The sequence below is a fragment of the Pundamilia nyererei genome, unplaced genomic scaffold, assembly GCF_000239375.1.
Source record: "Pundamilia nyererei isolate P.nyererei 1_Seehausen unplaced genomic scaffold, PunNye1.0 scaffold00171, whole genome shotgun sequence".
NCBI classification, from domain to species: Eukaryota; Metazoa; Chordata; class Actinopteri; order Cichliformes; family Cichlidae; genus Pundamilia; species Pundamilia nyererei.
Window position 1 is genome coordinate 1,007,638 of NW_005187572.1, and position 23,839 is coordinate 1,031,476.

At 42.1% G+C, this 23,839-nt stretch overlaps 1 protein-coding gene across 1 annotated transcript; it reads right to left on the reverse strand.

Moving 5' to 3' along the window:
* Window positions 1-712: 712 nt before the first annotated feature.
* On the reverse strand, window positions 713-16,014 carry LOC102209112 (tensin-4). Its single transcript, XM_005746023.1, has 12 exons — window positions 15,964-16,014; window positions 13,523-13,776; window positions 11,016-11,352; window positions 8,564-8,961; window positions 8,106-8,237; window positions 6,148-6,240; window positions 5,587-5,664; window positions 3,691-3,753; window positions 2,147-2,318; window positions 1,971-2,039; window positions 1,830-1,859; window positions 713-1,451 (listed from the first exon to the last, which is right to left on the reverse strand). Exons 2-12 carry the CDS (start codon window positions 13,743-13,745, stop codon window positions 1,319-1,321), a joined length of 1,728 nt encoding a protein of 575 aa, XP_005746080.1. The 5' UTR covers window positions 13,746-13,776; window positions 15,964-16,014; the 3' UTR covers window positions 713-1,318.
* Window positions 16,015-23,839: the final 7,825 nt, after the last annotated feature.

Genomic DNA, 23,839 nt, shown 5'->3' on the forward strand with positions numbered 1-23,839 from the left:
GCCTTGCTCCGTGTCCGCTAATTTTCATACAGTCCCTTCCTGCTTTGCACTGCAGACACTCACAGCACTGAAAGAAGAGTTTCTTTTACTCTGAGGGTCTTTTGTCATTGCGGTTAATCCTCTGTGTGGGGATTTAAAAAGAATACAATAATATATATTGCTATGGCGTTATTGTGTGATACTCACTGTGAACCAAACAGCAGTGAGAATTTAGATTCCCCGTCTTAACCAGAGGAGGGCAGTGTTTGTAAATAGTTACCACTGCAGAGTGTTCTCAGTGCTCCACTCGGTCCTGTAACACGTCCTGTTGCACCTTAGACTCAAGTTTTTATGCTATCTTTTGAGTTGGCACCAAAGATAAATATATATATATATATAAAAGAAGCGGACCGCTGAGCTTTGCATTTGGGTCCCTTAAGATATGTTGAGAATATTTAAAAAAATTACCTATGCAGTTCTGTACTTGGTTTTGCTTTGCTTCAGGAAGCACACTCTTCATTTGAATGAAGCATTATGCTTTTATCTAAAGATTTATCATTTCAAATAAAACACAGAAATATGTGCAGACTGTTGTGTTTTCTGTCACGTCCAAAATAAAGCTTCTTCTTCTTTATTATTTTCACACACACTATTAACATATGAATAGTTAAAAATGTTTATTTTCCATCATGAAAAACAAAAATAAAAATCCACGAACATACAGAGAATAAAGTTTTTACAGTGCATTGCAGTGTAATAAATACATTCAGGGGTAGCTGCAGAATTTGAAATGAACTGACCTACCAGGGTTCATTTGTTTCTCTTCAAGTCTTTTCACCTTCAAACTTTTAATTACCACATCACTATATTTCGATGCATCAGATAATGCACGTTCACCTCTCAGGGAAAAGGCCTTCTGTTCTTATGAAGACATAACGTGCCGCTTTCTCACATCTACAACTGTTCTCTCAGCAGTCTTAAAAGAAATAGTTGGCTTTGTTTTACTGCTTTTACAAGCTGATTGGATGACATTCAAACTATGGCGCCTCATTCATTTACAATCATGTTATAGGTGCAGTCCACTATATCCTAATTTTTCCCATAATCACTCATATATCTTTTAATATGATTTTTATCATCTGATCAAACACCGGAACCTAAATCAGGTTTTCCTTGCAATTCAGCAGAAACACAAACTTGTCCAGTTTTCTCCAAAGCAGTAGCGACACTTCCTGTAACCACCATACTGGACAGGTTATTTGTAGAAGAGCACAGTGTTAAACAGAAAGTGTAAGCAGGAGTCCTGAAGATGTATCACGCCGTCTCTGGGTTTGCATGTTTATGGCCTGGATACAGCTGCCTGAATCACCTTGATGACTTCGCTGCAGGGCTGCAGGGTGTCATATTCTGCAAATACGTGACAAACATTCTCCATACCGGCTTCAATGCCCTTTGCCACAAAGCCAAACAACCTGTCGGCACAAAGAAACATGAGTCAGATTAATCTGCACCCCAAGAAGAAGATATTTTTCAAAGGGACCTCTTCTGCTTTTCATTATTTACTGTAAAATATATTGTTCTCAGTAGTATTCATAGAAGCCCCACCCACATCCTATTCAAACAATTGATTTATGAGGGGCAGCCAATAAGAAAAAAGCTGGCTTAAAAGGGAGGAGCTGACTGAAACACCTTATTTCAGAAAGAGGATGAACTGAGTTCCTGCACCAAGACACAGTGTAAGATAAAGAAGGATTATTTTGAGCTGCTGCTGATGCAAAGCTACACTAATACAGCTAAAATGTGTAAATGAACAGAACAGGTCCCCTGTTTAGACTTGAAGTTCAGATTACCTTGCACCAAAACTTGAACCTCTCGTCCACCTGTGAGTATAAGACAGACAAATGTTCAGATTAGAAATGAAACACGTTGATGACCATCAGTGGAGATGATCTCTGACGTCTGCGCTCGCAGCTCATGTCGTGCATACTCACACTCGATTGTCTGGATCTTCACCACCGTAGCTCAGCATGTGTGCAGGGTAATGGCGCCTGAAGAAGAGCCTGCAAGAAACGATGAGTCTTGACCCAGTGTCACACACAGACCACACCTAAACAGCACGGCAGCGCATAAAATCTCAGCAACACGTTGATTTCATGTGTTTTCTTACTTCCTGTTGATGTCTGTGAGAGTGACACCCTTCAGAGACACTTTCATGTTGACTATGGTTGGTGTGAAGGAACCTGGAGCCTTCTCGAGTGTTGAGGACACCGCCCTTTGCACTGCACAGGGGCCCGTCAGCATCTCAGTGGGGATGGCGTTAAGGTAGACAAAGTTGGAGGCTGTTGACAAGACAAACAAACACACTTGTTAAACACAGAGATGAGGGGTTGTTTCGACTCTGCCACTGGGAGACTTTAAGTACAGAAGGGAGTGTTGTCAGAAAGTAAGAAGAGCTGAGGAATGTCCTCAGACTCCCCATGTTTGTGTGTTAATAAAGGAGACTATAAAGTTTGTCTTGTTGCTTTGGAGGATTATATATTTTCACTTCATTTATTTATTTTTCTGTTGAGAAATCTCTCAGTATTTCACCGAAGTAAATAAAATTTTGGGATACTTTGTCCTCCATTTATCTGTGTCGAAACAAAGATGGCTGCCTGCCTGGTTGAGTGGACTTGAGCCAAAACAGCTGGAATGTTTCAAAGCCTGAACATTTTTCTCCCACTTAGTGAAAGGAGACTTTGAGGAATGTGGAAAAGCCTTCAGGACGACGCTAAGTGTTTTTAATAATATCCTGAGTTTTTCAGACTTTAAAAGAAAAGTTCGGTCTTTGAACTCTCACTGATGAAGCAACACGTGGCTGTGGCGTGAAATCAGCAGCATCTCTAACGCCGTAGCTCTTTACCGAGAAGAGGTATTATTACCACCTGTGAGAGGCTTCACGGCTGTGGCAAGTCAAACTGCCTGACAGTCAGTCAAGCTGTTTGCTCAGGAAGTCAATGCACATGAAAACAGGGGTGCAGGTAAAAGCAACACTTTATATTCTGCAGATAAAAGCGATGTGCAAACCCTCAAACCAGGCTTTCGATGTTTGTGAGCAAACCTCAGATAACAAGTCGGTGGGACACGGTAATATCAGCATTTCCTGCTTGGCTGCAGAGCAGAACAGTAGTGTTTATAACCGCAGGACAGGAAAAGGTTGAATGCAAGGGGGTTAATTGTTGTTGGTTTCTTAACTCTTCTTAACTCTATCATAACTCTGTTGGTCAGACTCCTGTTACTGCTTATTTTAGAGTTTAATTTGTTGGAGTTTAACTCTGACCCTGGCTGTGCTGAAGCACAGGTACAGCTTTGTGGCGAACAGAAGGAAACCTGCAGCTGCGCTATATTAGGTCACACTAACCTGTGTTTCCATTAGCTTAATTTTAAATTAACCCCGTCCTAGTTTTTGGAGTGTTGGTGCAAAATTATGTATTTAATCATATCTTAAATCATAACTTATCATCAGTGTTTGCTGCTTAGAAAAGGTCCACTTTTTAATACCTTTAATATTGTGATCTGACAGAAAATGTCCAGTTTGTCTTTATTTTGGCAAAGGCAAAGAAGTCTTCCCCAAATCCTGGACACTGGACCAGGCCAGGTCCTGTACAGGCCATACTACTTATCTAAAAATGCCCAAACAGAGTCAGTTGTTGGGGCGTTACATGGACTCACCTATTTTGTTGTCGTCCTCTGAAGGTGCTCTCTCTTTTGCTCTCTCCTCTGCTGATCTCAGGTCTGTGTAGACAGATAAGATTTGAGTTTTTTATTTGAATATGAGGGGCTTTACTGGCACAACAGTAACACCAAATGACTTAGAAATGACACTTTCAGTTGATTCAACATTAATGTTTTTTCCAGTGTTCGTGGTGTCTGTCCCTGATGTTGGGGGCGTGTTTGTCAGTACTGAGCAGCAAGTTGTCCCTGTTCTTCTTCTGCTGGGAATATTTCTGCTTTTTTTTAAAAAAATTTTTTAATGTGGCATTAAAGCACAATAGAACTTGTTCAAGTAAAGATCTGTTTTAGTGTCATGTTTCAGTTTTCTGCTCATTGCCAGTACATTAGCAGACTCTTGGAAACACCCCTGGTTTCCCTGCATTACTGTTTCTTCCTTTTTTCAGTTGCCAGCTTGTGGTCGCTGGAGCCGCACTCTGTTAGGATCTGTTCCTGCTTTTTGTCTCTGACGTGAGAAAGATAACCCGACAATCCATAATTTGAAGAAACATTCTCATTTAGTTTGGCTTTTATCTTCTTTCCAAAATAGTTTTAGTTGTTAGAATTTGGTTTGGAAAGTAGCCCTACTGTGAGAAAGGCCAAGCGTCTGAGTGAGGACACCTTCCTACCTCGTTATATCTTTGACACAGACAGAAAAACACAATCGACTATATCTAAAGGATGGTCATGACCTCAGTGATGCCACTCATTGGTTTGTGTCCATCATTTTGATTGGTCGAAAGGGTAATTTTGGTTGTCAGCACCACATAAGAAGTGTGGCTTGGAGCTGACTGAGGACATTGCTCACTCATTGACTTGCATCTTGTGATTGACAGGTTATTAGCCAATAAGTATATCTTGGAGAACCCTCCTTTGTGACTGATGATGATTTACAAAATGAACTAAATATTTTATTCAGTATTATCTGAAACTACAGGTTGAGCCCGACTGCAGCTGGCCTAAAACGCTGCAGCACAGTTACTAAGTCAGTTTCTGAATTGTCTTTAAGATTTTATTGTTTGTTTTTAAGGCATTGCAGGAATTAGCGGCTTCATACCTTTTCTGATCTTTTGAACCAGTACACTTCTTCAAAGTCACTGAGGTCTGCAGAACAAACTCCTGGCTTTCCTGAGGTCCAGATTAAAGCACAGAGGCGATCAGGCCTTGGCTTAAAAAGCTTAATTCCCAGCAGTTCTTTTTTAACCCTTTCCTAAAAGCTCAGACTCGATCACTGTTAAGTTCAGCTCGAGCTAATATGACTGAAATTAAGCCTTCATTCAAAAATATCTTTATATAGTATGAATGGTTGTCTACAGCTGCTTTTGTCTCCAGATAGTTCAGTCTCTCTCACATAGTCTCTTTCTGCAGCACACAGCAGGTATCTGTCGCTCTCAGGGCCCAGCAGTTGTCCTTTACAGTCGATTCATTATATTGAAGGAAATATGTTAAAGGCCCCTTTAGAAATACACTTTAAAACAAAAAGTCAAACTCCATTATTTTAATGTTTATGAACCAATATTGTTTGCAAACCTTGGAAAGGATGCAGGTTTAAGGCAATCTGATAGTTTTCAAACATGAAGATTACTTTTATTATTTATTATTTATTAAGTCTCAGCACTAAAAAAGTTAAGTGCTGGTCTCCTGCAGGTTTTAGATCTCACCCTGGGTCAACACACCTGAATCAAATGATTAGTTCGTTACCAGGCCTCTGGAGAACGTCAAGACATGTTGAGGAGGTCATTTGAATCACCTGTTTTGGAACAAGGATACATCTAAAACCTGCAGGACACCGGCCCTCAAGGCCTGGAGTTGCCTACTCCTGGTGTGTGTGTGCAGTAATAACAAAGGCTCAGTTACCGTGGCAGTAGAGGCATAATCTGCAGGGTAAGGCGTACGCAGAAATGGTGTGCTGGTACACCAGGGCAGAGAGACTACCTGCAAAGACACAAAGCAAATCACAGCTCCAGCTGAGTACAGATAAGCAACTTTCTGATTGGCTATCTCAAGAACAATAAAGTTTGAACTTTATCCTCAACACTTTGCCAGGTCTGAAGACAACCTACAGAGTTTTGTTATGACACAGAGACTCACTACAGTATAAATCCTTCTGCTGCTATGATGACTGTTTTTCCATATTTCAGTGACAACATTACTGTAACGTTACATATCTGTGGCGAGAGACATATCAGTACATGGCCATGGGTGTCTGATTACAAACCAGTGACCCACACTACTGATAAGAAAGGTTCTTTGGGTGTGAGAATACACACCCTTTTTACTAATGCTCAAAGGTAAGATCCATGGCACTCATGCCCACCCACATCCCAGGAGGCGAGAGATCTCTGAGTCAGAGCAGCACTCGCTTTTTAAACAGACGAGTGAATTCTCGGTGGGTATGAAACTGATAACTCGACTCACCAAAGTAGGGTTCCTGAGAAGAGCCTTTAATGCGCACGCCTTTGGCGGATGATTCAATGAGGAAGTGTCTGATAAGATCAGAGCTGCTTTCCCCTGTTTTGACAAAAGGACAAATGTCAGAGAATGAACAATATATGAAGGCAATGTGATAAAGAAGCACTGGAATAACCCTTTCCCACCAGTTTCTTCAAAAAAGAAGACACAGAACCACATAATTGCTCGTGTTGACGTCAGTGGCTGTGTGGCAGGGCACCGCAAGATGTTCATCAGCGATTGGCAAATGCAACCTACGAATTCTTTCACCCGGCTTCAGTAGCGCTGCTGCACAGGATTCCCAAACCTTTCGAAATGTGAGCTTGTTCTTAAAAGGCGCTGAAGCAGAGCTGCCTCTGCACAGCACTGAGACCACAATGATGGAAGAGAGGCATTAGTTACTAATGGCGCTGGATGGCAGTGATTTCTGAATGTGAGAGACGCAGGGTACATAAAGCTTTCAAAAAACATTATGTTGCTGCTGTAATAAGTAAAGTGCTGCCATTCATTCAGTGCGTTTTGTCTCCATACAGCCCAGATAAATTAGATTTAATAAATGTAGAGTTTTTCAGGTAGTTGTCTCCTGTCATTTGCTGTGATCAGGGAGTTAATTTACTTTAATTTAAAATTCATTCTGACTCACAAGGCCACCATAAACACATAAATGAGGCCATCAACGATCTGATGTTGTCGTCCTGTCCTATGTTTTTCCCCCTAACGACTGACTAGTGCCGGTCTGTCGGTAAAATAGAGTCGCGGAGCTTTACAGCCTAATTTATTGGCCGTCCTCACGAGCAGTGCTGCGAGGTTTCAGGGCATGCACTCTCTTCTTTTGTTCCTCACTTTTTTGGGGGGCTAGGTGATTATCAGCATGCACATGACGCTGTCAGTCATGTGCATGGAAATTATAACAGAAAAGAATGACAAATAGACTATTACAGTGTTGGATGCTCATCTTAAACTGGCAGAAGTTTTGTTCGGTAATCTCTGGGAGCGGAAAGCTCACATTGAGAGCAGATATTCATCCACCTGCTGTTTGAACCTTCTGTTTGTACGGAGCAAACAATCAGGTGAAAGTTCATTTAAAGGGAGAGGAGCTAAAATGATTCATTTATGACAAAGGGTAAACTGAGGGACTGCACTGAGACCAGAGTTAAGGATAGATTGGTGCTGTAAGCGAGCAGAACAGGCAGCCTTTATATGTCTGTATGTGAAGGATTTATAACTTTAGCTTAGCTAAGGCAAACTGTTTGGTCTCACTGAGTTAATTAGTGTTCTTAGTTCCATTTTATAGCCTTACATTTTTGTGGCTGGTTTAAATAAAAGAGGCATTATTATATAATGTTCTGCTAAAGAAAACCATGCTAAATAGAAAAACATGTTGCTAGATTGCCCGGGATGTAGGGATTAATTCGATGGATGGAGCCTGTCAGTGAAGTGGTCTCAGAGCTTGACCAACGCTCACATATCCCGCATTCCTGAAAGGGATGAAAACGTACAAATCTACAAACGAGGCAAGCCTCAAAATTGTTTCGTGAGTGAGGTCCTTTTTCCCCCTCACCGACTGCTTACAGTGCCGTAAACAGCTGGTTTTCTTTTGTGTTTATACAAGGTATACTGTGGTAGGAAAAAATGACAGCACTGCGTGCTAGCACGCCACAGATCGCTTGATGTCGTCAGCAGAGTTGGGTAAGGCATGCGCTGCAGGGCTCTGGTATAGACCAGAGCATTTATGTAAAATTAGAGATCTTTATACACCGTCTGTGTTATATATGAGTAACAACAACAGCAATACGCTACGCTGTATTCATGCTTTGTGTGTGCAGTTGTGTTTTTTGTGGCTTTAAGATCTTCTGTTTCCTGGATCTGACTGATTTCTGCTTTTGAAACTGAGGTCAGGCCACTGCTCTTACTAGTGAGCTTACCTGGATAGGCAGCAGCAGTAAAGCTGGTGGGCGTTTGATCTACCTTCATGGCCAAACCAAAACTGCCTCTGTAGGAGGTGCTGTCTCTCACCACAAAGGTTCCTGCTTCCTTGTCTTTTACCAGAGCTTCAGCTAGAATAAATAAGACATCAAAAATGCTCAGAAAAATGCAACAACGTGTGTTTTATTACTCAAGAAAAACACTTATTGATCACTTTAGCTTGATGGCACAGTTTCAGAGTTTGAACAAAGCTTTCGAGAAGATTCCCATTGATGGAAAAGCACTGAATGTGTTTAACTTTGTGGTGAATGCTTTCATGCTGAATTGCATCAACATTTTGTACTTTAAGCAGGACTGTGAAATGAAATTGTTACTTTTGAGACCTCCTCAAACGAATCCACTGTGAATTTAGTGCTTTTACTGTAAGGTCTTCGTGTGATGCTTGCTTGGGTCTCACCTTCTGCTCTGCTGATGTGTGGACGGAACCAAAACTTTGACGTATCCATGACAAATTTCATCGATGGCTGGCTGCCGTTAAAACGGGCTTGAGAACTGGAATATGTTGGTTTTGACACAGGGTTCCTCTGGAGTAACTCGATCTGTGGTTCAGGGCTGTGCAGGTCCTGTTGAGGTGCACCGTTGACTAACAGTACGGGAATATCGGTCAGTGACCCTGAGACTGGGCCGTTCTGTGCTCTTCTGCTGTTCACTTCCTGTAAATGTCCTCGCTTTGTCTTCAAGGGCTTCTCCAGGCTTTGCCTGTTATTACATGGCTTCATCCTGGAATCGTCACTAAAGGAGCCGGGTAGCATGGACTCTGGAAAATCAGCATCTTCACCGGTTAAGGAGAGGTTACTATGAGGAAAGAAAAAGGAGGAAAAATAACGTTGGAAACACACGGTTCTTTTGCAGTGAGACGTTTTTTTATATTTTTAATTCCCTCTAGAAGGATAACTATAATTAAAGGAACAAAGACTTTAATAAAAAACATGTTTTTTGTTTTTTGAATTTAAAAGTGTTTTTGTAATTATCCTGTGCAAAAGCAAACCTCTTCGAGAGGCTTACCTTACTTTGTGAATGAAAAGGTCTTCTTAATGATTAGCATGGTTGAATTGAGGTTCTAGTCACTTAAGCCTCTTTTCCATTATTACCTACTGGGCTTGACTAGGCACAGTTTTCACCTGTTACCAGGTACTTTTTTAGTACCTGCTTGGCCGGGGTTCCAAGCAATCCGAGCAGGTACTAAAATGTGACGTCATCGACTGCATGCCACCAATTGGCTGGTCAGTAGCATCACTCTACGAGTCATGAGAGTGTTTTGTTCACGGAAATCAAAACCGGCATTTTTGAAACCCGACAACTGGGAAATGGCAACAAAAAACAACTCAGTGATCCCCAAGTCTGACAAAAATCCACAGACCGAGCAGCAGGTTTATTCTTGTCCACCTTTGTTGTAGCGTTCGTGCTGCGTATTAATTAAGTTGTGGGACGCTTGGACACGTTGGCATGACAAAGATCATGCACATTTGGAGGTACTAAATTGTAATGGAAAACCAGTCAATCCGAGTAGGTTTTATGGCACTACATTAAGGCACAAAGTGGTTTTAAACCAAAGTACAGCGCTGTTTTTGGAAATGCAAGTCAGTTTTCTTCTTTTCTGTTGATAGATTAAGTTATTTTTTTAATATTTCAAACTATTTCAGAACAAAAGAAATTACAGTGGGTAACTGGTTATCAAATGGTAAAAGCTCAAATAAAAGCAAATAATTGTGTGTTAAATGCCTTTTGCCTTCGATATATGCAGACTGTGCTTGTGTGTAGTGCCCTGCTAAATAAAAGCAGGAGACTGAGCCAAGAAAAACCATGAAAAGTCTTTTCTAGCTCTTCCTATTAAAAGTGTCACTAAGTTCTTCCTCATGGAAGACTGTCGTGGAGTCTTCCATGAGGAAGTTATAATTATAATGCACCTTTAGACGACTGTTGCGATGTAAACTGGTGCTGCAGGTATAGAACAAATTGAACATAAGGTTGTGCAGTATTTTAGGCCTAGTGCAACCTGACCTATTTTTTTCTAGCTACAGTTTTAAGTTGCTCTATAAATACATGACAAACAGACACTCGTGAAGTACACATATAACACTCATTGATTCTGAAAGCGCACAGCTGTAAGGATAAACTTGAGGACTATGTGATTGTGCTTGTTCAAAATGTAGACTGCGGGTTGCAGGTTTCGTGATAAGAACTCAAGTGGGTGATTGAAGTCATTTCTCACAGGAAATCAAAAGACAAAAATAACCAAAAATAAATAAAGATGAGTCACAATAAGTTGTAAGACCTGTTTTAGATCAGGGGAGAGATGCATGTCAGAAATTGTTTCATGTCAGAAATTTGGAGTACATGGACATAAATTGTCCTGATTTCATAGTAAATTCAGTAAAAATGTGAAACTAGTGTATTTCACTGGGAAGTACAGTTAGTTTCTGCATGCCCCCCCCTTCCCTTTCTTTAAATAAGGAGAATCTTGACTTTGTGTTTAGAAATGAACCCTAACACTTGTGAAAGGATTGAGCATAATGCTTTGAAACTGTGTTTAAATTCTTTCAGGCCTGCTTGAAGTTTGAGACTTGGAGTTGGAGTTTGGCTCTGACCGGTGATGGTTAAAGTTTGGAGTAAGATGCTTGGGAAAGCAATAATATCTGTGTGTGTTTGTTTGTGACCCTCGCCTACACACAGAATGGAACAGCTTTTAGTCACAATGTGAGCACTGCTCATCCAAGTCGATCAGGCCTTCTCTGCTCGTGTCGCCTCAAAATACTCACCATGTTTAAAGTGGATCAGTTTTCAAGACCAGAAAAGTGGACAGAATGGAAGACATTTGTATCATGATGGGATGTCTTACTGAGTTTTACCTGCCAAGGATGTAGCTGGTGTCCGAGCAGGTCGAGGTGGAGAGCAGTGAGGCGGTGCTGTTTCTGTTGGAGTGTGACAGCCGCAGTGATCCTTGGCAAAAGTCATTCTTCGGTGAGGGGTTTCGCCTGGGTGCGCTGCCAAATGGCAGCGGGGGCAGAGAGGACGTTGGGGAGCTGGAGAAAACCAGCGTCCCTTGGGGACTGCATCTGAGGCCGTTATGTGTGGGGATGGGTATACTTGGGGACACCGAGGGGACCACTGTGGGTGATGAAATGGTTGAACAGCCTCTAGGAATGAGCACAACTTCAGAGAAATCTTCATCTGAGCAAGAGGCATCTGTGGGTGGAAGGGTGAGATGTTAGTATTGGGAGGGAGTTTATTCTGGTGAGGAAAAAACAGTGTTGGTTTGGTTTATATCAGCAGAACTGGCTTGGTGTGTATGTAAGGACACGGTTGCCAGGTATTTTTGTCATGCAGGTACCTGCTTGCACAGAGTGTTCTTTGAGTTGCACATTTGTACTGTTGCTAGAACATTAGATCGCCTAGAGGAGCCTCAGCCACTTCTTGATTCGTCAGGATCACCGTGGTGATCGGCACTCAGAGAATATATGCCCTTAAGAAAATGCCATAGCATGTGGTGTCTGTATATGCCAGACGAGCGGCTTCTGCAACCAGAGTTGCATAATTATGACTAATGTTCATGCAGAAAGAGCGAAATCTGCCTGAATATGGAGATATTTCTCCACACTGCTGCTTGATTTCCTTTAAACTTATTCACCTTTTCAGAACACGTGACAGTTTCATAAACACACGACCAAACTTCTCTGAAGAAAAGATCAGAAACAGGAAACCCATTTATTTTTACACATATGTATGTATGCTTTGACTCTTGCGCACACTTTCTGATGAAAGCAGGACTGAATGAGGCACCGTTGTTCCACCCCGGTGCGTGACTGCTCGCTGAGCCTTTTCAGTCTGTAGCTGTAACACATGCAGGGTGTGGTACAAGTCTGGGCAATAATCCCAGGACAGACAAAGTGGTGCAATTACAACATGATTAAAAATATTAAAACTATCTCAGAAAGGGTGGGTAAATTTCCAGAGCCCAAGGCTATCTGTACTATTTGTTTACAAGGGTGGCTATGGTTTTACTGTGCTCTGTGTCACACCTCTGAAAGCTGGGAGCTTTCAAGAGTTAGACTGAAGCATAAAAAAGGGCTAAACAGGCCCTTTATACAGGTTATATCTGGTCCACATATCACTCTAAATTGTAAGTAAATTTAACTTTTCTACAATAGTATATTTAGGTAAATGATCAGAAAGCAGATTTAACATGTAGGTACCAAATGTGTAGGCAACATTAAGTTGCTTTAGTTTATTGCTGAAAGTGTGATAACATGATGGGTGAAACATGATGACAAGTTTTCCCAGCACACTGCCTGTAACCAGGTTCCAACAGGGTCAAGGGGAGTAATTTTAAGAGAGATGAGAAACTGATGACTTCTTTACCAACAAGCAATGTTTTTACATGCTTGAATCCACAGCAGCAGAGAAAATAGCTTTGAAAAAGTTGCTGAACTGATTTTAAGAGACATGCAACCAAAGCAATATTTAAACTTGCTTATGACCACTCTGCATGAAGTGTCTGAGTTTGAAGTGTCTTTGAAATTGTCTTATTACTGTTTGGACTAATGAAATAGCTTTAAACCCTCTTTAAACCCTGGGGCGATCGTGGCTCAAGAGTTGGGAGTTCGCCTTGTAATCGGAAGGTTGCCGGTTCGAGCCCCGGCTTGGACAGTCTCGGTCGTTGTGTCCTTGGGCGAGACACTTCACCCGTTGCCGCCTGGTGGTGGTCAGAGGGCCCGGTGGCGCCAGTGTCCGGCAGCCTCGCCTCTGTCAGTGCGCCCCAGGGTGGCTGTGGCTACAATGTAGCTGCCATCACCTGTGGGTGAATGGGTGGATGACTGGATGTGTAAAGCGCTTTGGGGTCCTTAGGGACTAGTAAAGCGCTATATAAATACAGGCCATTTTTATCTCTTCCCTGTCAACTTAAGGAGGACCTAGCATACTGGTCCTTATATTCTGCCATATATAACTGTCAGAATCGTGAAGGCCTGAATCAAATATGGTGTTTTAATCTAGTCAGGTTAGTGTTTGTGACCTCAGTAAGCTCCACCCTTCGCAGGGTGCTGCTATATTTCTGCTGGTGCATGGTTTCAAAATGAATATTATATCGCTTGAGAAAAACGGAGAAGTGGCTTTGAGGTCAATTAGATGTAGATTTTCTGTGAAACTGCACTTGGCAATTTTAGGCTTTTATACGTAACTGATTTCAGAGCAATAAAGTTGCTATATGGTACCTGTTAACCACACAATTTTTCAAGTTCAGTTTCCCACACAGCAAGCAAGTTTTGACTGTCTCTCGTTTGAGTTTGATGCATCTGCAATAAAGTGATGTGAGGTTGAATTGGGTAGAGCAAGAGAAGTGTTTACAGTCTTACTGTACCTGTAGGGGGGCTGAGACATGTGGGACTTTTGCTGCATTGGATGGGTTCAAATGTGGGATCCAGTTCCAAGATTAACTGGTTGAGATTTTCCAGAGAAATGTCGAGATCAGGATCATCATGGTGGGTGACTGTCTCCTGTGACGGTTCCAAGCAAATAGTTTGGCCCACTCTGAGAACATGACTGGGTATCGTGTGTGCCAAGCCTTTAACTGTAGGCATCATGTTAGGGGAGCTCAGAGTCTTCTGTGCGTGCCTGCCAAAGGCCAGAGAGAGACAATGGAGAGAGATCGGTTATTCTGTCATGAATGAAATGAAAGCCCTGCCATTGTTGTTTTTGTATAACAGACGCATCAAAAGGTCTTTTTTCCCCCCGATACTGTGCACCACACATGGGTACCCATCCTGAGTTTTTCAGTGTTGCTTTTGGAGAAAGTAGCAAAGTAGCAATTGCATTTTTAACAGAAGATTCCAAAAGCTGTGCAACTTGTTGCCCTATGCTGACATTAGCAATACAGAAAGACTGGAAACAGTGGAGAAAAATGACCCTGTGAATGTGTATAAGGACATCTGGAGTTGAAAAGGCCTTTGAAAAGGGAGTGTTGGTGCAGACTCAGAAGCTTTTGAAGGCTAAAGGCAGAATAGGTGGGAACAGACACAACAGACACTGCTCAGTTTGAGAACAGAGGGAGGAGTACGATTTCCATCCTGCTATTGATACCGGTGGCATTTATGAAACAAAGACCTGGGTTCTCGTGGACCCTAAAGTCTTAAAGTATTGAATTCAGTATTCTAAAAACAAGTCTTATGTGTAGCCTTTGAGAAATAATTGATCGCACGTCAGCTGAGATGAGCTTCGGGCACTCTTGGACCCCGAATTGGACGAGTGGAAAATGAAAATGGAGCCAACAGCAGTCATATTTTGAGATTTCTAGGAATGACTTGGAGAAGTGCAAAACCAGCAACATGGATTTAACCAAGGCATGGCTGAAACTGGTTCCAGGCATAGTTCATGTTGTGCAGAAAGTGATGTAAACTTGGCACGAATTCAAGCTGGATCTGGATTAAACTCAAGGTGGACTCGTAAATTTCTACATGTTATCCAGAACCAACAAGTTAGCCTGCATACATTAGTACAGTTTGTTGGGGATGTTTTGTTTTATGGTTTTGTCATTTGGGGTCTAGCCAAATGACCTCCCAGCCTAGCAGAAGTTAAGAAAAAAACAATAAAGAGCCTGCTATACGCCACACTTCTCTGTGTTTCCAGTAATGACACTTTGATTTCCATAGAGGTGCAGCACTTTAGGAGGATAAACCTACAATAAGGGCAAAAATGCTCAGAAACTGTTGGGCTTTCAGAGAGCTAGAGGTCCAGTGAACCAGAAAAATTAAATAACCTGGAGTGATTGCTTTATCTTCAGCTGTGGTCCTAAATTCCTTTAAAATGACTTCTAAGCCTAAATTGCTTTCAGCTTCAGGAACTCTGCAGAAAGCTAAACCTGAACATTTGTTGGGCAGCTGTGGCGGGTTGTCCACATCAGCGTGGACTACAGTGACGGCTAATCTGAAAAAGTTGTTGTTGCTGTAAAAAATAAACAGTGTGCGTCCTAGAGTGCAGCACCCAGTATGAGTCAGTACTTCTTACAGACCGCGCCGTGCAACATGTTTCTCAATCATTATTATAACAGCACGCGGTGAATAATGACTCGAGCTGAGTAAATCCCATGTTTCACTGCTGACATCAGCATGAATAGCTGCTCACGCAGGGCTGCGTAATATGGTAAATGGCCTGTATTTGTATTAGTCTCTAAGGACCCCAAAGCGCTTTACACATCCAGTCATCCACACATTCACACACACATTCACACACTGGTGATGGCAGCTACATTGTAGCCACATCCGCCCTGGGGCGCACTGACTAATATGTGGGAGGATTGGCTCATCTGTCTCCCTCTTTTAAACTTTAGACAAGGTGTGGTGCTCAGTGAGTCACTCAGGTGAGTGGCTGTTACCATGGCAACTCTAATGTTTTCCTAAAACAGGAAAAGCTTGTAAGGAGTGAGATGTGCATTGTGGAAAGAATTTCCATTTCTTTTTAAGGGAAATTCATATTATTAACAACATTTTCAGCTCATGAAGAACACACACTGAGCATCACAAAGGTCCAACTTAGTCTGTGAAACAGTGCATGAAATACACTACAGCTCATATAGCAGCTGGATACGTTTTTTTAATCTCAGAAAATAAGAGCATAATATTGCGATTATTTGGTTTCATGTAGCTTTTAGTGTCCCTGCCATGTCGCGCTATAAGAAACACTTAAGTCTGCATTCGTAATTAACAGGAAGGAACTTAAAATGAGGACCTGCTGCTGTTAGTTGCAAACCTTTACTGCAGATGATATCCTGTTTATTGTTACAAGTAACGAAAAAAGTCCTCTTACCTTGCTATCTTCTGATCAGTATCCTTGCCGTGATGCTGCTTACCGTCTGACTCTGCAGTGTGTTGCACTCAAAGTGTTGGATGCTTTTATTAATAAAATCCCAACCCTCTTCCCAGTGAGCCTATCAGCAGCAAGGATCACGACTCCCTGCTGCTCCAGGTGATGATGTCATACCAGCACTAATTTTTTATGGATGGATTTTTTTTCACTCGTGTTTCTTTGAAACAGACACCCTGTTAAACTCAGTGAGTCTTTTTTTTTTTCTTGTAATTTTGTAATTTTGTCAATAAAATGCAGAGTTACTCTTGGTGAGGAGATGCCAGCATTAATATAGAGCTTAACAAATTGTTCAGATCAAAAGGACGTTATGGACATTTCAAAAGTTGTACATGTGAGGGCTTGATGTAGCCCTGCAACAGACTGGTGACCTGTCCCAGGTGTGCCCTGCTCTTCCCCTATAACAGCTGGTGTATAGTTAATAATATATTGCTCCACTATTACCCAAGACTGCTTTAACTATTAAATGAATACAGTTAGAATGTGTGTTGCATTAAATCAATCAATCAATCAATCTTTATTTATAAAGCACTTTTCATACAGAGAAAATGTAGCACAAAGTGCTTTACATAGTTAAAAGCAGCCCACCCCACCCTCCAACTCACTCCCCACACTCTCAATACACATATATCCCCCCACCCCCACCCACACACACGCGCACACTTAAAGAGTAAAAATTGGGCTGGACTCGCATGAGCCAAGTGAGGAAACACTATAACAGGGAGCCGTCTGCACCGGGAGCCGGTCGCAGACCGCAGCCTCCAGGCTGGGCACACAGCAGGAGGGAGGCAAAGGAGCCCCCCAGCCAGGCTGAGAGGACCCCCAGAGACCCAGCAGCCACGGTCAATCACAGCCCCGGTGCAGAGAGCGCCCTCCGAGGAAACACTGGAGATATGATGCAATACGATATATATAGGGTAAAATGATAAAATAAATAAGAACAGGATACAATATAAATATAAATATAAATAGAATAAGAAGATTAAAAAATGAATAAGAATAAAATCAAGCAAATATTAGGTAAAGCCTAAAGTAATAATAGAATAACAGGATAGAATAAATAAGCATAAAATAAATAAACGCTAAGTAAAAGCTAAATTAAAAAGGTGGGTCTTGAGCCTGTTCTTAAAAACATGTACGTTCTCTGCGGCCCTGAGCTCCTCCGGCAGGCTGTTCCACAGACGAGGACCATACCACTGAAAAGCTGCCTCTCTGTGAGTATGTGTCCTGACTTTAGGGACAATCAAAAGGCCAGCACCAGAGGACCTCAGGGTCCGCGAGGGTTCGTATGGTAAAAGCAGATCTGAGAGATAAGAAGGCCCAAGACCATTAAGACATTTAAAAACCAATAAAAGAACTTTAAAATCGATCCTGAAATACACGGGGAGCCAGTGCAGCGATTCTAAAACCGGTGTAATGTGGGCCCGCCCTCTGGTCTTCGTCAGCACACGAGCTGCCGAGTTTTGCAAGAGTTGTAAAGTTGAAATATTCTTCTTAGGAAGACCAGAGAGTAGGGCATTACAGTAATCAATGCGACTGGTAATAAAAGCATGCATCAGCATCTCCGTGTTGGCCCGAGAGAGAATAGGGAGGACACACCCCTTTATCTGTGAGTACACACTGATAAAGATAAAAATTAGTGTGTAAATGAAAACAGAATGCAATGGTTTGCTAATCTCATAAACCTGAACAAAGACGCTCTGGGTGTAGGTCAAATGTTGACTGGATGAAAAGTTGCCTTAGAAACAAGAGCAGAGTTCACTGAAGGCAAATAAGTGTGTGTGTGTGTGTGTGTGTGTGTGTGTGTGTGTGTGTGTGTGTGTGTGTGTGTGTGTGTGTGTGTGTGTGTGTTTAAACCTCTGTTTGTAGAATTAAAGCTGTGAACATGTTGCAGTCTGTCCTGTGTAAAAGCAAAATATATATTTTTTTATTGATCCTTTATTTATCCAGGTAAAAAATCTCATTGAGATTAAAAATCTCATTTCCAAGAGAGACCTGGCATCATGGTAACAAAAGTCACAATACACGTACCACATAAGTACATAACATTTAAAACAAATACAATATCCCATACCAACATGTGAAAAATATACAATAACAGATCAAATTAAGAGTACATTAAAAACAATCGCACTCAGCAAAAGAGTTGTTCTCTCGTTCCTTTAAGACAGACTTAAACTCTCCCAATTCTGATCATTTCAGTTATTACAATTCTGTTCTGATTTCTGGGACAATCAATTGTAGGATATTGTGAGAACGACGGCTGCATTGGTTGTGGTTTTTACACATATAAGCACATAAATAAGATGGAACCAGCCCAAGGAGAGATTTATAGATAAAGATCAACCAACGGGAGAGTCTGCGAATATGCAAAGATGGACATTTAGCAGCAGCATACAAAGAACAATGATGTACACGATTTCCATAGCCGGTAATAAGACGTAAAGCACAATGGTACACAGTATCCAACGTCTTTAGGTAGTGGGCAGGTGCATTCATAAAAAGCAGGTCACCATAATCCAATAAAGGTAAAAAAGTTGCATGAATCAAGTGTTTTCTCACTTGGAGGGAGAAACAGGATTGATTTCTAAAAAAATAAACTTAGTTTAATGACAAATTCTGATCTATAATGATCCCTAGATACTTGTAAGATGTGACCATTTCAATTTCAGTTCCTTGAATTGTTTTAATCTTAGGAGACGTAGCTAACAACTCTTTGCCATTTGAGAATAACATGAACTTGGATTTCTCTGGATTTAACACCAACTTAAGTTGAGTTAAATGGGACTGAACGACATCAAAGGCAGACTGCAGAAACTGCAGGGTTTGTGCTACTGAAGGAGATGAACAATAAATAATTGTGTCATCTGCATAAAGATGGAATGCTGCATTTGAAAAATTATCACAAAGGTTGTTTATGTAAAGAGAAAATAGCAATGGCCCTAATATGGAGCCCTGCGGAACTCCTTTGGATACTGGGAGAAAAGAGGAAGAAGACCCAGCAGCACGGACACACTGTTTTCTTGGTGACAAGTAATTTGAAAACCAACTTACAGCATTTACAGATAGACTGTGCTGTGTTGTTTTCTGAATCCTGACTGATGTTGGGAAAGAACTGAATTGATTTAGTAAGCCAGGTTTCTGATGATATAAGAATATCAGTATCTAACTCTTTCATCCAAATTTTCACAAAATCAAGTTTGGGAAGAAGACTTCTGACATTTAAATGAGTGATACCAAGACCTGTTCGAGTTTTGAAATCACAAGGAGTACTTAAGCATTTGCAATCTGGACTGGGATTAGGTTGCACATTTCCAGATAAAAGAAGCAGAAGAACAAAACATTTTCTTTGCACAGATTTTTTTTTTTTTTGTAGGATTACAGACTGATTTCTCTTAGTGCCCAATCTCTTTGGGGGGTGAGAGAATTGGGAAATAAACCAGTGATATTGAATAAATAAATCAGTTGGAATGAGATCTCTGCTCAGGATCACGTTTGAGAAGCTTCTAAAAGATGTAAAATCCCACCTTGTTCCCTTTGAGAGGAGTAAGAAGTGTGGTTTCTCTTGCTCCGCAGGCTGTTCCTGCACCTCATGTAGACAAAAAGCTGTCAATAAAAGCAATAAAGGAAAAAAGGCTACTGAGGATAACATGCTGACTGACAGAGGGAAAAGACCTGAGGAAGAGCATGGCTGTGTGGCCTGCTGGCTGACAACATATACAGATAGATATAGAAGTATAGAGAAATAACTTTCATTCAGAGAAACAAGTATTTGATACCCTAAAACCCAGCCAGAAGTGTGGGTTCTACAGATGTGTTTATGTGGCTCACAGAAATCAATCAATCCATCAATCAATTACAGATACTCCTGATCTCAACTCCATTTCAACCTTTCTGCCACCATGGGCAAAACCAAAGAGCTGTCAAGAGAAGGTGACAGCAGTGCGTGATTATTTAGAAATGGATGAAATGTAAATTGACCCTCCTCACCCACTCGTGGGGTGGCTGTAGCTCAGCAGGTGGAGATCCATCGCTTCAGTCTTTGGACAAAATACCAAACCCCATGTTCCTCTGATGCACTGATTGGAGTCTGAATGTGTAGATGGATAGAAAGCACTTATGTGTAGAAAAGAGTGCTCAAGTAGAGCAGAAAAGTGCTGCATAAGAACAGTCAATTTATCATTTACCGTCAGTCACCCTCCGTCTGGAGCCCCACGCAATATCTCGCCTCTTTGCGTGACGATGATCCTGAGGAAGGTGGTGGATCAGCCCCAAACTAAATTTATTAATCATCTGAAGGCAGGTGGGAAGATAGTTTCCCAGAACAGCGCTGATAACACGCCAGACAACACCAAAATCTTGAATTCCCCTGCTCAAGAAGGCGCAGGTACAGACCTGTCTTAAGTTTGTCTGTGAACATCTAAATGACACAGAGAAGCCTTGGGAGAAGGTGCTGGGGGCAGAAACTCAAATCATGCAGACAGTGAAGAAACCTAAAAGATTTAGAGAATGTCTTTAAGGAGGAGTGGGCCAACATCTCTCACCGTTGCTGCCACTGTGTTTGACAGCAAGGATTTCAGGTTTTGTTTGGGGTGGATCAAATCAAGTTATAACTTGTATGTACTGTGTTTCCTGAATTTTTGGACAATATTCTGTGTCTCTCTATTAAAATGAAAGCGACATAAAAGAATTAGAGATGGTCCATTTCTTTGTGAGCAAATTTACTCATTTAGCAGATGTTCAACTAATTATTTCTGCCACTGTACATCACCAACAGTGTGTACAACAGTGTGCAGTGTGATGGTGAAAAATGCTGATTGGTTGAAAGAAAGGGAGCTATAAAGAGTTCATAAACAAAAGACGTCTATATGCATCTGTGGTCGGAGAAGCTGCGCAACCAAAATCATTACAACCATACAATCAACTTCATCACCTTACTTTGAAATGGTTACTTTAAAAGCTGGGACCACCAAGTCTGACACCTCTGACAATCAGGTGCATCAAGATGGAAATAAAACACAGACACAGCTGCTCTAAGACTGAATCAGTCTGTTTCAACTTTGCAAACCTGAGAATAAACACGCACGCACACAAAACAAGGAGACACACAGAAATGGACACTGTAAACACACTCACACTCCCCATACACACTCTATATTTAGGCCCCAGACCCAGGAGATGGTCCGCTTCACTCTGGGGTGGAGGCCGACCGGCTCAGTCCCCGCAGCAGCAGAGGAGTCCACCATCCCAGACCCTAAACGGACGACCAGTTCGTCCTCTCAACCTCCAGCCCCAGATGGCAAACAAGGAACAGGGTTGTAAAGACCCCATGCTTCACTCCGCCTGTTCATACGTGGTGTCCGTGCATGGTGTTCTAAAGTGCATTTAAAAAGGGGGGCGTGACACAGACAACCCTCTGCCAGATAGCAGCTGGTGTCAGCACGACCCCTCCACAGAACCCTCAATGTCTACATGCGATTTAAAATTGAGAAGTGGGGTCAGGTGGGGTGAGGCTGAACGAACAGACCCCCTGTCTAGACGCCATTCAGTGTGCCCACCCAGAAGAGGTGTATGTGTTATGACAATGTAGGTAATGAGAGTGTCCAAGGCCCTGCATGTTTGGTGGTGTGATGGAGCGGGAAGCAGTTAGGGATGGGGAGGAAAGGCCCAGAGGGCAAAGTGTCCTGATTCCTGGAGCCAGCCCCCCCACTGACCCTAATAGGCACTCCTGTTCCCTAAAATCCACCAAGGGCAGGGGGCGCCAGGCCCTTCTAGCCCAGGGTACATGGCTGCAGCACCATCTTGGGGCCAAGCCAAGGAAAGCCCACCCGACCCAACCACAGAGGGAAAACTACACCCGCCAGACATTCAGTCAACTCCCAGACTACATAAGGCAATAGACACCCAGGTTGAGTCCATCCTCCACCTCTGTTAGATCCTGTGGGTTTAAAAAATAGATTTCCCGATTTTAAATAGATTTTAATTTGAATAGTCCGATATCAATTAATTAAATTCTGAAAGATGTTTAAATATAAATGTATTTTGCCAGAAACGCCAGAATCTCAGCTTATAACTCACAAAGCTATTTTAACAACCACCGAGCAATTAAAGGGCAGGTAACTAGATTCTGCAAACAGAAACACAAAGCGCTGTTCACATCTCACAGATTCTGAAACTGCACGTTTCATCACTCCGGCCAAAACTCACTGAACCAGCAGGAAAAGAAGATGAACCTACACTTCACATTTGAAAAACATCGTCATGACTTTTCTCTTACTTTTGCCGTTTAGCTTCCACCACAATAAAATCCCACTTCCTGCACAGTGCTGTCTCTCAGTGTACTTCAAGACCAGTTTCCCATCAAAAAATCTCTGTTTTCTGCATTTTTCACTGGCTTATTACCCACCAGTGTACCGTTGTGTACGGCTGCTGTTTTTAGGGGGGAATCTCTGACAAGAAAGTCAAATTTCGGCTGTTCAATACTGAAGAAATTTGGGCTTTTACAATTTATGAAAAATTGCAAAATTCTTAGCTCAGTCTCTAATAAAACCTCTGTAGCTTTGCTCTGCTTCACGTCAGCAGCATCTTCATATGTTGATTCATGGTTTTCTTGAGTTCTCGATCTACTGTAACATATTTTTAAGCGAGTGTAGCAAAACCACGACAGACCCGATGACCACACGTTCATGCTTTTGAGGATTTCACACATTTTATTCTTCTGGTTGCTGTTCACACGCTTGGCTGCAGCCCACCACATACACCACAACAACAACATCAACTCAGGACCCAGTTCAGTGTTTTATCCTGGCAAGGCATGATTGCGGATGCTGTTTAGTTGCGTCCGCCTCCCCTGCAGCGGCACTGCAGACCACGCCCCGCCATAGGGGTTATATGATATAAAGCTGGTCACACAAATCTTAAGGCTAGACCGTGCAATTTCACAGCCTCACACTTCCGGCCTACCCGGCCCACGTAGACCGTGAAGGCCAGGTCCTCAGGAGGATGCACCCTATGAATTTGGACACCCCCTACATCTAAGTGTCTCAAATGTCACTCAGCAGTGAGCTGCTAACTAGGAAGTAATCCAGACAAGAGTAGAAGTGATGGACGTGAGAAGAAAGTCCCTACGGTTGGCCTGAAGGGAACGCCATGCGTTGCCAAGTCCGTAATCGCTCATGTACTGATTAATTACATTTGTGGACTGTCAGTTGCACTGAGTTCCTCCTGTATTGAGCATGTCCATTTCTTCATTTAGTTCACGGCTGAGGTCGCCCCCAAGAACAAGTGAGCAACCTGAGCAGGGTGTTCAGAGAGTGCACAAAAAAAAAAAACCGTGGAAGAATGAGGGGTCATCAACATTTGAGCTGACAATACATAACGTTTTGTTACATATAAATCATTTAATTATTAGAAATCTATCCCCTGGATCTATAACTTGAACACTTTTATGAATTAAAATTGCCACTCCTCTTTGCTTAGAGTTATAGCAGGCTGAGAACACATTAGGAAAGTTGTTTATCTATAGCTGTGACAGGTCTTAAATATCTTTAACCTTTTAACCCAGCACACTTTAGTGCACCCATGGATGTGTGATGTTGCACGCTGTGTGTGACGCTTAAACGAAGGAGAAAAATCACACATCCATCATATGCAAGAAGGTGTGGTTCCATAAGAGCGCGACACATAGACCCGAGTGGTGCTTGGTGTTGTCTGATTGTATGTGTGCACATTAAATTATATGCGCCATGAGGCTGTAGAGGATGTGCTGAAGCTGTGTGTGTGTGTGTGTGTGTGTGTGTGTGTGTGTGTGTGTGTGTGT

Bases quoted from the DNA above. Each gene is read 5' to 3' on its own strand.
- LOC102209112 (XM_005746023.1), bottom strand. From the start codon at position 13,745: ATGATGCCTACAGTTAAAGGCTTGGCACACACGATACCCAGTCATGTT. The intron at 11,353-13,522 runs GTACAGTAAGAC...TTCCACCCACAG, and splicing joins ATGTCTCAGCCCCCCTACAG to ATGCCTCTTGCTCAGATGAA. The intron at 5,665-6,147 runs GTGAGTCGAGTT...GTGTCTTTGCAG, and splicing joins TTCTCAGGAACCCTACTTTG to GTAGTCTCTCTGCCCTGGTG.